Source organism: Phytophthora infestans, genomic scaffold, assembly GCF_000142945.1.
Source record: "Phytophthora infestans T30-4 supercont1.14 genomic scaffold, whole genome shotgun sequence".
NCBI classification, from domain to species: Eukaryota; Oomycota; class Peronosporomycetes; order Peronosporales; family Peronosporaceae; genus Phytophthora; species Phytophthora infestans.
The window spans coordinates 1,625,871-1,642,367 of NW_003303745.1; the positions used below are offsets into that span (position 1 = coordinate 1,625,871).

The window sequence follows — 16,497 nt, forward strand, 5'->3', positions numbered from 1 at the left end:
AGTAAAACCAACAAAACATAGCTGTTAAAACTTCTCGCTCTAACTGTTCCGTTAAGTCTGTTTCTATCAGTTAACCGAAATGCATGGCCATTTCCTGGAGCGTCATGCTTTTCTTCTTCTGTTTCTTCTTGCCATTGCCCCGACCTCCGTTTGAAACGTTAGAAACGCGGTTGTGAGCAATTGACTGCACTTGATCGTCCCAAGTCGCTCGTGTTACTGGCTGCACCCCGACAGGTTTACCAGCCTTGGGTAGCTCCGGGAAGTCGCTCTTAGCTGTCTTAAAACTTGATGGAGCGGGTGGCGGTGTCATCTGACGCAATACTGGCGTCGGGCTCGATGCATACGCTGACGTAGGAGCTCCGTATCCGGACGAAGAAGAGGGCGTAGAAGAGACACTAAGACTAGCAAAGGCTTCACTGGGAGCAGTCTGGAGCTTGGTACTCGTAGGGGTACGACCCAGAGCAGGGTACGCTGACGCACTGGACGCCGCAGGAGGAGGCGCTTGCCAGCTTCCAGACGAGCTCCATTGAGTTGTAGGCAGCGTGTCACGTCCCAGCATTGCACGCATGTTCGTGTTGTGCACAATGGCGGAAGGTTTACGTCCAGAAGCAGCCCTAACGCCGCTCTCCTTCAACGCGTTGCCCCACCCAGCTTGTGACGGTTGTGGTGGCTGGCGTTGGATCTTTCGACGTGGAGTGGAGGCTTTTGGCTCCAGTTCAACCTGCTGCTTAGCTGCCTTCTTGTTACGCTTGGATTGGGACTGTTGGAAGCCTTGAGTCTTGGCTTGTTTCGTCACTTGCTTGTGGTATGCAAAAAATGTATCCACTTGTTCCTTATCCGGAGAAAGTCTCATGAGTGGGAGGAAGAGCTGTGAGAAGTCCGCAGAAGAGAACATGTCGCGCATCTTGGAGTAGAAGGCCGGGGCTTCGGTCTCACCCAAGCGGAAGCGCTTGCAGTCTTCACGAAACACTTCATACTTGGCGTCACTGCCCAGAGCTTGTCGGATCTTGAGCACCACTGCGGTTTTGGACGGTGCAGGCCCCACTTCTTCTTCCTCCGACTCTTCTTCTTCTTCTTGAGCTACAATCGGAGCCGCGAGCTTCTCTTCCAAGCCGCCGGACTTCCGACCTTTCTTCCTGCCTTTATTATTCTTACGAGCAGGTTTCAACACTCCAAGCAGCGGGTTGTTGGCGCCCAAGACGGCAGCAGCTGAAGCCAAGTCTGGACTCTCATACTCCCACCCGTTGTTGTCCATGTGAGCACGCAGAGCAGCTGAGGGGGGCGGCGCCAGTGCATTTCGGAACGTCGATCCAGATCGGTTAGAAGAGCCTGAAGCGGCGAGAGCAGGGAAGTCCTCGGCTCGAGGACGATGAGAGGCCGCCTGGTTCTCCCATAACGAGAACGAAGGCCCCGCAGCAGCACTATCCGAGCCCGATAGAGACGGGAAATCAGCCACATTGATCGTGTGGCTACCTGGGCCTTGCTGCTCGAACAATCGCGGATCTTCGAAGTCCTCTTCGTCTCCCTGGGACGCCCGACGGACTGTAAAATGCACGTCGATCTTGCGACTCGTCTTGATGTGTGGGTGGTCCACAGTCAAGTGGGCCTGAAGGTCCAGATGCGACTTGAACACGACAAACTTTTTGGCCAGACATTCACGCTCCTCACACAAGAAATGGTCGGCTCGAAAGTGGTTCTCGAGGTCGTTGTAGTCCTTGTAGTACCGGTTCTGCACGTTGAGCTGGTACAGACAAATATCGCACTCAAAGTGGTTCTTCCTCAAGTGGTCGTACAGCTCCGTGGTGGAATAAAACCTGGAAAAGCAGAAATCACAGCGTGGGTGACCCATAAATCCCTCGTGCGGGTTGCCCTTGTTGTTGTGTTTTTTCAGTTGGTCCTTGGTGAACAGCTCCAGTTCCTCTAAAAATACTTTCTTGTTCTCCAGACAAATACTGCAGTACTGCAGGCCGTGCGCGTCTAGTACGTGCGTACGGAGAGCGCTCACGGTGGCGAATTTCTTGCCACATTTCTTACAGAGAGGGTCCCGGAGCTTGCGGATGCGCTTGGTGTAGTCTTCCTTGAGGAAAAACATACCCGAGGTATCGTCAAATACGTGCGAGGGGCCGATATTGTCTCCCCAGTCCTGGAACGACTCGAAGCTTTGGTCCTCATTCGATATGCAGATGACACGAGGCATATCCGTCTTACACATGACGCACGAGGTCTGGCCTAGAAGCTGACGAAGACGCAACGCGCAGATACTGCAGCAGCCAGAGTGGTTGCACACGCCCACCGTGTTGAAGCGGGAAGCGTTGTCGATAGCATTGCAGCACAGCACGCAAGCGGGGAAGGAGTCGGCCATGGCTATTGGGTCCGTTAGAAAGGCGTTCGGGGTCCAATAGCAAAATGACGTTAGGGAGGTCGTTTGTAACCTCTCTGAATTGATATCCGAACAAACAATCAGCTCTGGTGTGAGTGCTGGTCAAGGTCTCTTTGAATTTATAGATTATTTTGGGGTTTTGCGTACCAATGCTGCGGACATCAACGTTGGTGAGCCGACGCTCGGCGTCTACTCTGCCTCGCTCGCTGTCTGTGTGTTTGTTCTCTACCTCATTCTCCGACAGTAAATGGCTGTCTCCCCCACGCTCTCGTAGCGCTAAGCCTCCGCGTTGGGGTCCTCCAAGAGGTCGCGGAGAAGGCCGCGGAGGAGGGCGCTGGCGTGACAATGAACGCCAGCCGCTCACGCGCACGAACGACGGCAAAGACGTTCCGCAGCTAGCGGGTGAAGGTGTCTACGGCATTCACAGCGTGTTGCAGGCCCTGGAGAGCGGCCATCGAGACACCCATGCGCTGTATGTGCGGGAAGAGCGTGCACCAATGGACGGCCAGCGCCCCAAGAAGAAGAGTGCAGCAGATGTGCGTGCTTTGGAGCGTATCCATGACCTGGCGGGGTCTAAAGGCGTAGAGATCCATTCGACAAGCAAATGGATGCTTAACCACATCACAGGAGACAAGCCTCATCAGGTAAGAATCTTTGAAGTGCCCAAATGAATGCGGTTTGTCATATATGATATTGTGCTGTGTAGGGTGTTGTGTTGGATGCTGCTCCAATTCAACTGAAAGAATTCGTTCCTTGGGAGCCATCAGGTCGGAGAGTCCTGAAGCTATTGTGTTTGTGACGTAGTTATGGATACTTACGTTGTATTGCAGTGTTCACGGAGTCGAATCGCTCTCCTGTCATTTTGGTGCTGGACGAGATTCACGACCCGCAGAACTTTGGCGCAATTCTCCGTTCTGCGCACTTCTTGGGCTGCTCAGCAGTCGTTGTAAGTGATCGGAACACGGCTCCATTGTCTCCTGCTGTCTCGCGAGCTTCCGTCGGTGCACTGGAAGTCATGGTCGCCAACGTACGTTCACAATTGATTTCTAACTATTATTTAAAAAAAATGGTACTGAGGAGCAATAACATGTTGCAGGATAAATTGATGAAAGCGAGGAATCTGCACGAGATGCTTGCAGTCAGCGGTGACTTCGGCTGGCGTGTCGTTGGCGCAAGCAGTGGACCCAACTCCGTCACGTCCACGAAACTCTCAGATGGTCAACCCACGATCCTTGTCATGGTAAGGGTTTGCACGCCCGTACAACATTAAATGTACGACTAACTGGTGCTCCAAAATAGGGCAATGAACATCGCGGTCTTCGTAAACATATTCGTCAGTGCTGCCAAGACGTCGTCATCATCCCAGGTATGTGTTCGATACACTTTTTTGTTCGTTACAGTTCCATGCAGCTCACATGACTGCGATACAGGTCAAGCTACGGACGAAGACACTCGCGTGGATTCGCTCAACGTCAGCGTCGCGTCCGCGATTCTGCTCTACGAACTCTTACACCACTAGCGCGCGATAATAATTGATGCATTGATGCGGTCTAAGCCTTGGCAGCTGCATGCCTCAGCGTGGAGCTTGTACGGTGAGAAATGGGCACACGAACAGCGTTCGATATCTCGATGAACAGGTGAGAACTGGTCTCTCCAGAGGTGCTTGGCTGTAAGCATCACAATCAAACTTAGTCGGTGCATTCTGCTGAAAGACAAAACTTTGCCGTACCTTAATACTTCCGGGGAGCGGTGGCTGACCCAGACACGCTGCTACCGTGAACGCTGTTGGGTCCGAGAACGGCAACACAGTCAGCGTGATAGTGTGGTCAACCAAATGCTTTCTTGCGCCTTGAGTACGGATACAACTTGCTGGTACATGATGGTAAGCCACGTCGCCATTGGGGAGCACGCTCTTGACGTATATCTGTGTGATGCCCCGCGCGTTTGTCAACACAAAGCGTACGCGCTGCTCAAATGGCCAATTCGCTGTAATCTCTCGAGGCTCCGGCTTGGCAGTGACACTTGTAGTCGGTTCCAGGATCGATGCATGGGCCGTAGATAGAGGACGATACTGGACGCCAGATCCGCTAGTTGCAGGTGTACAACGAGCTATCGCAGCCTCGATGAGTGCGCTGGGCCACGCCTGACGGACACTCGCGACGAACACACGCTTCAGATCGTTCAGGGAGCTAACGTCGGAGAGCAACTGAGTCGGCAACCAAACATCGTCTTTGCGTTGACTGTCATCGACCAGGAAGCGCAACCGAGTGGCTTCCTTGGCTATCCACCGCAGCTTTTCAATGACAAGCAGACTGTCATTGGAGTTTTGCAACAACGCGAGCACGAGTCCCATACGTCCGAGCAATATCAGCTAGCACAAATGGTTAGTTAGTCCAAATAACATGCCAGCAAAATACGAGCCATACCTGTAGCAACTCTGTGCGTGGAGATGCACTCAAAGCGAAAGCCTTCACATAGATGTCGGATGCTTGGTGAAGCATCTCCTGGCAGCCTTTTTGTAGACCCTTCGGTAGCTGCAGACTTGCAAAGGCTTCGGCTTCTTTGTGGTCTTGACTACTGCTGGTTGTGTGTCCGGAACTTACGCTTGGACTCGTGCTGAGCATAGCCGACATGGATACATACTTGAGTGGCGTTGGGGCTGGCGCAGCTGATGCGTCAGGGAACGACTGGACATGTTGGCGTAGACGAACGAGAACATCTGCGAGGCGGACAGAAACATCGACTTCATCCTGAGCAAAAGCCGTGCGAAGGCGATGGATCTACAGTGTAGACATCAAAGCCAAATGAAAAGTTAGTCTGAAAAGGAACACAAACAGTTGGGGTAGAGCTATAAAGCGTACCGCTTTGAGAGACACAGCGATGTCTCCATCTATTGGGGGTCTTCGCAGGACATCCATAGAGCTCGTCACATGAGACGACACGCTGGATGTGTGCGAGTCCGTACGAAGCGGTGCCGAGGGTGAGCTCTTCAGAAAGAATAGGCCAGATCCAGTAGGAGGAGGCTTAATACAGGACTCTACGCTTGCAGCGTCAACGTGAGGAAGTAAGGCTTGGGCTACTTTTTTCACGAGCTGCTGCTGGTCGCAACGCTGTGCCGTTTCTTTTCGCACACGGTCTGACACGGCACCATCGGCCTTGAGCACGTCTACACACTTCTTCCCGAGATCTCGTACGGCATCAACAAACTGCTTCTCCCACCAATCTGAGTTGCCGTCATCGTTGTCCACTGCAAAGCTCTGAACCGAAGAGGAAACTGCTGTCTCCAACACGAAGTCTACAAGACGACGAACAGCCCAAGTACTTGACAAGTCACAGTACTGCAGCACCAGTAAGATCTCGATGACAATAGAGTTAGCGCTGTCCACTTCGACTACAGCACTGCGCAGCAACGAGCTCAAATCAGCGCTTGAAAGAGTGAAATCGGTCTTCGTTTCCAGCTTGTGACGACACACCAGTAAGCGCCGCATGGAGCTCACCAACATTTGACGCAGTTCCGACGCACTCGCACGTGGAAGAACGTCGAAATGAGCAGTGATAGCACGCTCCAAGGCTCGCTGACTCCACCGCGCAGTACCAGCGTCAGGATTTATAGACATTTCAGCCAATGTGGCAATAGTACGCGAGGCTTCAGCAGCCACATACACATCGATATCCTCGAGAAGTGACAGCAACACTCCACTCGACATCATACGACGCGTATTCATCTCCACAATCTCCGGCGCTACATCCACCACAGCTTCATCGATCTTTGTCTTCACAACAGCGTGCTCCACGGCGTCACTAGCTAGCACACGGGAGAAGCGACGCAGACAGCGAGCTACTTCCGCTCGTACCACTTCCGACGCATCGTCTCCAGCCATACACAGCACATAGAAGGCCTTCTCCGGCAGAAACAGCGTCTGGTTGGCCGTCGATGGGAAGAATTTGCTGTTCTCCACTTCATTGTGCGAGTGTTGGTCTGCGAGCGCCACGATCACTTGAGCTGCCAGCACTCTCACCTCCTCACTCGGTGCAAATAACGCAAAGCCCGCCAACCGGTCGAAATGGTCCACTGCAGTCGTCTCAGCAAAGCGTCGTCCGGCATCATGCAGTCGCAGATATCCACGGAGACAAATTGCCTGCATTCCAGCGTCGTGATCATGTACACAAGTGTGCAGTAGTGTTTCCACCTGCTTGAACTTCTTGGTGAGCATGAGACAATCCACAACGATGCGCAGCATGTCTCGACGGAGCTTGAAGTCCTCCCCAACGCTCATACACTGCATGAGCTGCTCGCCCATGGCGTCCACTTGGATCATAGGCTCCACCACAGCAGCCTTGACAGCCAGCAGTTGTCTAAGGCCACGTACAATGGCGCCCACGACGATGGCTCCGTTGCTGCCGGCGTCATTGGTCTGATTCCCGTCGCTCTGAGATGTCTGATTCTGCTGTAAGAACGAGAAGAGGAAGTCGATGGCTGCTGCCGTCTTGGCACCTGGAGAGGCCGCAGCTGAGCTGTATTGTAGCAGAAGACGGGCTTGTAAATGAGGGTCTGTGGTGTTCTGCAGCTTGGCTCGAATGGTGTCTAGGATGGCCATGGGGTGAGTTTGAGAGCTCTGTTCTGACGCTAATACCGGGCGGTGAGAAGCAGAAACACCATCAGATGAAAGAACATACGTCGGAGAAGCGATGCGAGGTCGTTTAGAGTCTCCATCGACCTTGGGGGCTGCGTTATCGCCGCTCGCAGTTGACGCTTCCCACTCCCGATCGCGCTTCGATGCGCTCATTTTTGTGAAGTTTTATTGCAAACAGTTTTTTCATTAAGTAACTTGTAAGTAAGCTTACAAAGTAAAGTGAACAAACGGTAGCTGAAGTTTTTCTTAAAAATAGCAATCATTATTGCGAGCTAGAATGCATGGCGATGGCTGGACGTGATGGGGCTAGGAAGACGGCAAAGTTGGAAAGCTTCTGGTGGCGGGCTGAGCCAGACCCGGCAGCCCCGTCATCAGCAGTTGCGATTGCGAGGCATCGTGAACTGCAGGAGCAGCTACTGCGTTTTGACCAGAACGCGTGGCTGACCAAACATGCCAAGCAGCCGCGCTTCCAGTTCTCCGGCGAACAGAAGCGCATGCTTCGGCAGTGGTTTGATGCACTGGACACGGATAAGTCGGGAAAGATTTCGGTCGAAGAGCTGGAAGACCCGATGCTGTCCATTGGCATTGTGAATGACACACGCGAGATCGAGCAGATTGTGAACAAGTTGGACAAAGACTCCAATGGACAGATCGATTTCCAGGAGTTTGTAGATTTTCTCACGCCGCATACCGGTACCAGGCACAACAAGGGCTCGAACCCACAGAAGCACGAGGTTATGTTTCACCAGCTCACCAAGAAAATGGAGGTACTGTACGGCGACGGCTAACCAGTTTGGTCGTTGTTGTGGAAAAAGCTAAAGTTTGTTGTACAAGCAGCACCAGAGCTCCGGATTCTTGGAGATTAATACGCAGCTATCGATGGAGAGACGACGGTTTATTCTCGATTCGATCACCAGCTTCACGTCGCAATCAATTCAGGAAGATCTCGAGGAGCTGAAACACTTTAAGGAGAAAGCTGGCGCAGGTAGTGGCAATTCCACATCACCTGGACGATCGCGACACCGACAAGCAATATCGAAAAAGGCTAAACTTGCTGCGCTAGCTACGCGACATCAGGAAGAGATGCGTTTTCAAGCGCTAGAACAGGTCTTTCTTCGGAACAGTGCTCTCAAGGTTTGTACTCGCTCTGTCGTAAATACCTTTCGTTTTGAGTTCACGATGGACTTTGTTGATTTGGCAGCGCCTCCAAGCAATGCCTCCATCATTACTTGGAACTCCCGTGGCTGCCAGGAGGGCACAGCAGCGGAGATTAGCACCACTGCAAGCAGTCGAGAGACCTCTCGCGACACCCAAACGCTCCGTTATTGCGAGTCCGAGCTTGGAGGATTTCGACGCTCAACGTGTGAGCGCGCAGCTGCTTGAACAGTCGGGTATAGGCAGCTATATGCGATTAGAGTCTTCGGGAGGACACTGCAGAAGCATGCCGAGCCTCCCCACAACTACTGGCACCAAGGGGTGATACAATAAGCGCTGCGGGACGATGCTGACCTATCGATTATGATCTCCCATGTTTATGAGCAAGCAAAAGTGGAGCTTTTAACTTTTCGGAGCCACCATACATATACCGGTATCACAATTTAAGATTCGAGATTCATCCTGAAGGCGAGTGCACAAGTCTAAGCGATTTTTTTTTTCTTGCAGCACTGTGACAAGCAGAGATGCTACCACGTTCGATACTTCTCGTGAGGACTTCTTGACACGAGTCTTGTCGTGATTCACGACTCATGACGAATGGAGAAGAAGCCTGCAGCTGAGCCCATCGGCATTCTGCGCTGACGTGCCAGCTGTCATGATAAGTCTTCCACGCTGTGCACAATGAGCTAATCCTGATTTGCCCAGCGACACAATGTCCATACCGGTACTTGTAGGCAGTCGTAGTAGCGGTAGTGGCAAGGCCGAGTTCCTTCCAACCAATGCATTTCGATGAAGTGGCGTGTGTTGCTCAGACGGGCGGCAACGACGCTTTAAGATTTTGTTGAAGTGGGGTGATCGAGGTGTGGTACACACTGGGGTTTGTGCAATGTAGTCCACCGCCTTGAATACGCACCATTTTGAACCCATTAAATAACACAAGGTATTTTTACATCCTCACTATTAATAAGCTTCACATTTTAAAAAAGCATTAACTGTCCAAGGCAACTCCTCCTTGAAGTGGATGCGCGCGGGCAATCTTCTTGCAATTCTAGCCGTTTACTGAATCGCAGATGGTTCGGAAAGGCCGAGAAGTTCTGGCGACCTACTCTCTCTTCATTATCAAAGATGACCGGGACAACTCAAGTTGCCACCAATACAGCCAGTAAGAGCTCGTTCTTCCGTAGCATCCAGCCCACCCCGGTCGGCTCGCCTGGTGCGACGGCCAAGAAGATCCTGCAGACTCGTCGTGCCAGTGACCCCGCTCTGACCTCGTACATTAACAACCAAGAGCCCTTGCCGGAAGAGGCTCAAAGTCTGAAAGACCTGCTGTTGTCGGCTCCCTCGCAGAATCAGCGCTCTCGCTTCAGTTTCCTCAAGCTCAAGCGCGTAGTCGTGCCGCCCGTGCAGATTCCACCGGAGCTGGCTGCGCCCAACGCCATCAACAACATCGTGGCTGGCTCCAAGATTCCCATGACCAAGGCCATGTGGAAGCGACACCGTGCGCGCATGATGCGACGTCTACCGGGCCGTATCGACGAGCGAATCGCGTGGTAGAGCAATTAAACCCGCCACCGACTGTCTCCATGCTTGATATTTTGTTGCGTACATCTCCCGTTGTAACACTAGGAAAAGAATACGAATATTTACTCACTTTGAACTCAAGGATGAACCCGTCGTTTCGACTCGGTGAGAAAAGATAGCTATGCCACGTGAATGTTTGCTGTTGGGTACGTCAGTTCACGCTCATCGAAGATTTTGTTTGCATTAAAAAATCCCAAGCGACGATCAAATATGAGAACCTTTTACTGCACACCATTGTCGATACGAAACGAGCAGCAAGTGAAGGATTATGAAAGTCATCAGTCCGTGTTGGTGGTACGGACGAGCATGCAGACGAGCCGGTTCTCTTAACAACACCTGCCCCGCTTGCCATTCGTAGTGGCTGACTACGGCGGAAAACGGCTGTGTCGTTTTGAACGTGTATAACAGAGAACAGATTACTTGTATTCTTCTAGTATTTAATCGTAGTTATTCTTCTACAGAAACACCACTATCGATGCAAACTCGACATAGTAGAATTTTAAATGACTTTCTTCGACTTCTTTACTGTTATTAATTAATACATGTACAGTATATCTTAGTATCACGGTGGAGGTTCTTTACGGGGTGCTTTCTATCTGAGCTCCTCAGGTTTGCATCATTTTTGTCTCAAAACTTCGGATTCCTTACTCACTTCAAGCTTAAAAGTGCCTAAAGACAGTGCCATATATTTGCTGCTGCACTAAAAAAAAACGTCCAAGCTCTCAACCCTTCGACTTCTAGACGGCAGTGACGTTCTCCTTTCGCTCCCTGATTCCCCGTAGTGCGTAATAGCGTGCTCTGCAACTTCTGCGTCATCTCCTCTTCTCGTACCCGCAATTGTGATCGCTGTAGCTTCCGTAACCATCGAGAAAAGCGCGATCCACTGCACGTAAACCCACCTTCCAATGGAACTTCACGAACAACAAGAATTCCAGGTCAATAAGAGCGACTCCGACGGTGATAATGACAATCAGAACAACACAGTAGACGAACCACCAAGTATCGCCTCGGGAGGCCCACAACTGGGCGAGTTATCGCCCTCAAAAGCTGCCCACGAACTGGTGAAGAAGACCATGATGGCCTGCTTTGTGGATTGCTCATCAACTGAAAGAGAACAGTTAATTCGAGACGTCCAGAGGCTCTCGAGGACCTTCGCCAAGCGTCTATTACTCCCTCCTGACGAGAACACAGAGCAAGAAGACAGTCAGTCTCAGTACGTCCTTCCACGCGACCTAGTGGTGCCTCCTTCGGCCTATTTCTCCTTCCGTGACAACGGTCGAATGCATCTCCCCATCGTGGATTGGAGCGCCTTCCGTGGCTATTCCGTCGCAGTGTGGATCAACGTGGAGTTTTGTCTAGCTCAAGCCAAAAAGGAGAGCTCCGCAGAGGATCTGTACGCCAAATTTAATCTTTTCAGGTTTACGAACGGGTCAAATACGTTGGGAGTGGAGGCGTCGCTGGAGTATACAGAGGATTCGACCGGAAGTGGCCACGGAGTGCTAATAAATGTCAGTTGTTGCGCTCCTGGAGCTGCAGACGCGAAGAAGTCGGCGTCAGTCGCAGCTACGTCTTCGTACGAGCCGGAATGGAGGAGAATTCAACGACAAATTGACGTATTGCCTGGTAAATGGCATCTGCTGGTCGTCTCGCACTCGCTACACTACGTAAAGAAGAGTAAAGTGACGTGCCATGTGGATACAAAGCTGCAGTTTAAGGAGGAATTAGTGTACCCTTCGGGTCTGGTCACAGCATCCAAGTGTACCGTAGGAGGCGGTCGGAACGTCAAGGCAAAGGTTGCAAGTGTAGCCATGTACCAGGAGGAGCTTTCACGTGGTACGATCGAGTTGATGTACTCCTTAGGACCGATGGTCTCGTCGTTTAATCGATGGGCTGCAGCGCTGCCCACCCGGTCCAGTCGCATGGTCGCTGGCACCCGCGAACGTTTGCTAGGGCCATCGCCACTGACTGTGCCGGAGAGCGACTCGTTCGCAGCCTTCTGTAAGCTGCAAGTGGTGTTCGCTTTCAACGCGCAGAACACTGTGAACGAGGACTATGCTGATCTAGGAGTCGAGTGGCTGTGTGAAGGGACGACGCCTACTACGAACGGGAAGTGGCTGGCCTTAGAGAGCACAGTGAGCGCCTCAGCGGAGATCCAGCAACGCAACGCCAGACTGGGCAAAAGCACGCAGAAAATGATCTTCCCGGAGTATCACGCAGCGTGGTATCGGTCCGTCGGCGTGTCGTCCTTGCCAGTTATCCTGGACTATCTCTTAACAGCGTGCGAGAAGATCACAAGGAAGCAAGACGCTGCCGAGACGGAGCAGTCAGGAGAGCGTCCGCTTTCTGCGGTGGTGGAGAGTGTGGTGGTGGATTTATTGTGGATTTTGAAAGGGATGCTGCTCAGTAATGTGGCCAACCAGCAGGAAGTGCTCGGGAACTACGTGTTCCACATGCTGTCTCATGTTATGGTGCGGCATAAGGACTGTCTTTCGGTTATCTGGACGCCTGGGAGTCTAGTAGTGTGCGTGGAGATGGTCAAGAGTTTGTTCGATGTGATGCCGTCCCCCAAGAAGAGCCTGGACGTGGGGGAGAACCACCCTTTCCACGTGTCTATATGGACGACGAACCCTCTTTTCGCCTCTGGCGTGCGCGCTATCTTGCTGGATTATCGGCTGTGGACGCAAGCGGACTTCAAGACGCAGTCCATCTACAACCATCAGATGTACGGACTGGCCTGCGAGTATCCAAGAGCGTTCAACAACATGCAGGCAGTTTCTAAAGTGCTGGAGATTCTCGGACGTTTCTACTCGGTTCCGCACTCTTCACATGCGTCTGGAGACACGGAGTCGAGTCAGAGCTCGCAGCAGATCACCGAACCGGACGACAAAGATCACCACTGGAAGCAGCAGAGCATCCAGAGCTTAGTCGAGGTGATCGAGGTGTGTCTGACGAACCAGAGTACCCAAGTGCATGAAGTTCTGGAGCAGGAAGTCATGGAGACGACGTTTGCTCGTGCGAGTAACCCTGTCAGCTCGGGTGGCTCAGCTGCTAGTGGAGCTGCGCCTTCCACGTCGCCAAACGCGCCGTCGTCGGCTTCTACACCGCCCACTATAGTCGTTCCTGGTCGGAAGGGAGGCGTGTTCAGTATTAATCTCGAGAGTATCGTATGGAGCGATCAGACAGCAACGGGAGCGGCTTCTACCGGTAAATCTGACGGCGCTACGACCGATGAATATACTGCGACTGCAAGAAAGAGCGTGCTGCACTCGGTTCAAGTCCGGTTCTCTCTGGTGCGTGACATTCGAGCTGTGGTTCGCTTCCTCATGACGAGTAATGATGCTGCTGTGTGCACGTCGTTGCTGCTGCTTCTACGACGACTCGCGGTGTCGTTTTTGGACATGCGCTTCGCCCTGGTGAGCTCCAGTGTTATGGACTGCTTGCTCTACTTGATGCACGACCGTCGTAGTGATGCAGACGACAACGAGGACAGCAAGGACTCGCACGTTTCGATCCACGTTCGCATGGCGTGTGTCCCGCTGTTCATCTACTTGCTGGACTGGCTGGAGTCGATCGAAGGACGCACAGTCTGGTGTGGCCTGGAGGAGCATTTACGGCTGGTTCTAAACGGACAGGGCAGCTTTTCGGTCGGCTTCTTGGAGCTCATGATGGAGTTCTACTTCGACCCGGCGTGGCTATTGGGCGTCCAGCACAGCATCATCATGAACGACCCGTCCAAGAGAGACTCTTTGCTGTTCCCCATTGCGCCGGCAGCATCGAACAAGTCGGTGGTGGCGCACGACAACGGACTTGAGGATGGGATCGCTGTTACGTCGTCAACGATCGCAGCCACTGGAGAGTTAACCACGGGGATCGGAGGGCTGATCGAGTGGATCAAGATGGCCAACCAGTTCGTGGGCAAGCGGCTTCAGTTGACGTGGGAAAAGCGCGCTTCTGTCATCCGTCTCACTGCTCTACGCAGTCTCTCGAACGTTGGCGCAGAGGTGCGTGGCGACAGTCAGGCGCTGGTAGCTGATATGTTTGACGAAGGCGTCAGTGGCATCTTGAGTCTGCCGTTGAAAGGCATTCTGCCGTTTCTGCCGATTTTACTGGGCAAAAGCACGCCGCATTTCCGTGAAAAAGTGCTCATGGACATCAACGTCAAGCTGAAGACAGACGAAGATCTCCAACAGCAACTGCTCCTGATGAAGAAGAGCTGGGCGGATGCGCTACTGGAGTTGTCGCTGACTTGTTCTGTTGGTGTTGAGCTCGTCGATGCGACGAATGGAGGCGAAGATCAAGGCGACGATGAGAACTGCGGGAGAGCGTATAGTGTCGATGCTAGTAAGACCGGAGAAGACCTCGTGCTGGACACAATTGTGTCGCTGTTGTGTATGGCCATGAGCAATCCGCACGGATGGCGGTCGTTCACGCACTTGCTGCTGGCGTTGAAGGGGATTCAGGTGAAATATGGCTCGGACTCTGGCGCTACGAGCGTCTCTACGTTTTCTTCGCTCCCTCCGCTGGCTCAAGTGGCGCCGCATGTTACCCAGTCGGAATTGTACCGTGAGCCGCTAAACTGGACGTGTCGTGTGGTCGGCATCGTGCTGCAGCGAATGGCCAGAAGCCGGACGATTCTGTCGAGGACGCTGGCGGAGAACGCGCAGCGGTTGCTGTTCCTAGTTCACGAATCGCTGTTGATCTTGCCACTGAAGCCAGTGGAGGTAGCGACGGACAAATACTCGTGGTCTGACGCGCAGTTGTTCCTGTTCAACGCGGTGCTGGACGTGTGCGCTCGGTTGGTCGAAAGCACGCACAAACTGCATCGAGTTGGGCTCTTTCCTGGACTCCAGATCCTGCAGTTGGCACTGCCCTATCTCTCCGCCAAGACTATGATGGAGCGAGTTGTGGAGGTCTTGGTGCAGAGTTTCCAGCAGGAACTGACAGCTGGCTCGACGCTGCGTGTGTACGAGTCGGTGCCGACGCGCGATGTGTTTCTACGAGCGCTAGTGGATCTTCGACGTGCGATGGTTGTGCACAAGAAGGAGGAATTGTTGGTGTTGCTGCGACGCCTGACGCTCCGGATATGCACGTCTGGCTCGTTCGATGAAGAGCTGGGAGTCGCAGGACTGTCAGTGCACGAACTGGGTGGGTTGACGGAGCAGCAGGCGGTGGAGGTGACGTTAGATGCGCTGGCGTTGGCGATAAATGACACGGAGTTGCATGAACGGGAGGAGGTGGAGGATATGGTGCCGTACTTCCCGATAGCTAAGGAGCTACAGAGGCCGCAAGAGTCTCCGGATACGGACGAAGCCGAGAAGAAATACTCGAGTGTGGACTACGCAGACGACAGTGAGCGCGTGTTGTGGGCAGCTCTCGAAGTCGAGGAAAATCGGATGCTGGCGACGTTGCGGGATGTCACCAGTCGGGAGAAGCAGCGAGCAGAGACGGCGCTCTCTGTGCAACGCGAGAAGAAGCAGAAGTGGACGGACAAGTTGTGGCTCAAGCACGAATTCACCTTCCGGTCGCAGAACCAGTATGCGTCCTTGAGACTTACAGCGCCGGATACGCTAGCAGCGCTGCAGAAGACGCTCATGTGGCGCCTTGGACTCTACGAGACTCCGTTCCCGTCTCGAGTGCGACGCACAGTTGACGTGGACTTGCAGTTGAGCTACGAGAAGATGATGGCGATGCGAGCGGAGGGTGTTGAGGACCAGAGCGAAGCGAAGAAGCCTGCGTTGAATAAGCGCAGACACTCGTCCACATTGGCGATTCCCTTGGAGATACTCCAGAGCTTTGAAGGTGACACGGAAGGTCAAGCGAGCTCCTCTACGGACGAGAACTTGCTGGAGCGTGTCGGAAGAGTGGTAGCGCAGCAACGTGGAGGCGAGATCCGAGACATCACGTCGGATGAGGCTCTCCCAGCGTCCGAGCTAGCAGATACCTACGTCCCAAGCACAGACGGCGACAAGAGTGAGGAGGCAGAAACACGTTCTGCGGACGACGAGCCTTTAGACGAGTACAAGAGCGACGTGGCTGTCAGTACGGACGATGGGAAGCAGAGTTCGACTACGTCCACTACGTCATCGTCAAAGGGGACAGCGTTGCTGGGACAAGGGGACCAAGGCTTGGATCCTGGCGCTGGTATCGCTGTAGCGCCAGACGATCAAGTGTACGCCAGTGTCACGTGTCGACGTGTAGTGCCCGAGGGAATCGTGCTGGGTCGCCTGTCGCTTTGCGGCAAACACGTCGCGTTCGAACCTCATCAAGAAGTACCCGACAACGCGCAGAGTGTGGGAGGCGTCTCACCGGGCACGACAGACTTTGACGAACGCTCTCTTCCTAGCACCAGTGTGGACGAGACAGCGCCGGGCTTGCATCGCTGTTGGAGGTGGAAATACACGCACCTCGTGGGCGTTTACTTGCGTCGCTATCGCCTCCGCGACTCCGCCATCGAGATCTTCCTGCGCAATGGCAGCAACCACTTCCTCGACTTCCCGTTGACCACCAAGCAACGCCGAAATGAGTTCGTGCGAGTGCTGTACTCGTTTCTACCGCGTAGTACCCCCAAGCAGTGGCCTGGACGAGTGATCCCGCACCTGGCAGCGACCACCAAAGCCTGGCAGAACCGACAGATCAGCAACTTCGACTACCTCATGGCGCTCAACACGTTCGCAGGACGCAGTTTCAATGACCTGACGCAGTATCCAGTGTTCCCGTGGATCCTCTCCAACTACGAGGACGCGACGT

General features: G+C 53.3%; 6 protein-coding genes across 6 annotated transcripts in view; 4 read left to right on the forward strand and 2 right to left on the reverse strand.

Moving 5' to 3' along the window:
* Positions 1-70: 70 nt before the first annotated feature.
* Positions 71-2,391, reverse strand: PITG_09242 (uncharacterized protein; the record flags this gene model as incomplete). Its single annotated transcript, XM_002903486.1, has 1 exon — positions 71-2,391. The coding sequence occupies one exon, from the start codon at positions 2,360-2,362 to the stop codon at positions 71-73; it is 2,292 nt and encodes a 763-aa protein (XP_002903532.1).
* Positions 2,392-2,529: 138 nt separating this feature from the next.
* PITG_09243 (rRNA methyltransferase, putative) lies at positions 2,530-3,899 on the forward strand (the record flags this gene model as incomplete). Its single annotated transcript, XM_002903487.1, has 5 exons — positions 2,530-3,024; positions 3,222-3,407; positions 3,477-3,620; positions 3,680-3,746; positions 3,811-3,899. The coding sequence occupies 5 exons, from the start codon at positions 2,530-2,532 to the stop codon at positions 3,897-3,899; spliced, it is 981 nt and encodes a 326-aa protein (XP_002903533.1).
* Positions 3,900-3,930: 31 nt separating this feature from the next.
* PITG_09244 (uncharacterized protein) lies at positions 3,931-6,978 on the reverse strand (the record flags this gene model as incomplete). The annotated part of the gene is made up of 4 exons (XM_002903488.1): positions 3,931-4,047; positions 4,110-4,751; positions 4,807-5,160; positions 5,242-6,978. The coding sequence occupies 4 exons, from the start codon at positions 6,976-6,978 to the stop codon at positions 3,931-3,933; spliced, it is 2,850 nt and encodes a 949-aa protein (XP_002903534.1).
* A 317-nt stretch (positions 6,979-7,295) lies between these two features.
* PITG_09245 (uncharacterized protein) lies at positions 7,296-8,616 on the forward strand (the record flags this gene model as incomplete). The annotated part of the gene is made up of 3 exons (XM_002903489.1): positions 7,296-7,781; positions 7,852-8,148; positions 8,216-8,616. 3 exons carry the CDS (start codon positions 7,296-7,298, stop codon positions 8,492-8,494), a joined length of 1,062 nt encoding a protein of 353 aa, XP_002903535.1.
* A 678-nt stretch (positions 8,617-9,294) lies between these two features.
* Positions 9,295-9,826, forward strand: PITG_09246 (uncharacterized protein; the record flags this gene model as incomplete). The annotated part of the gene is made up of 1 exon (XM_002903490.1): positions 9,295-9,826. One exon carries the CDS (start codon positions 9,295-9,297, stop codon positions 9,721-9,723), a length of 429 nt encoding a protein of 142 aa, XP_002903536.1.
* An 829-nt stretch (positions 9,827-10,655) lies between these two features.
* Positions 10,656-16,497, forward strand: part of PITG_09247 (neurobeachin-like protein) — a gene marked incomplete at both ends in the record, with an annotated part of 8,721 nt that continues 2,879 nt past the window's right edge. Inside the window, 4 exons of the mRNA XM_002903491.1 lie at positions 10,656-12,560; positions 12,615-15,412; positions 15,500-15,720; positions 15,763-16,495. Coding sequence (XP_002903537.1) covers positions 10,656-12,560; positions 12,615-15,412; positions 15,500-15,720; positions 15,763-16,495 — 5,657 coding nt within the window. The remainder of the gene's footprint in view (positions 12,561-12,614; positions 15,413-15,499; positions 15,721-15,762; positions 16,496-16,497) is intronic.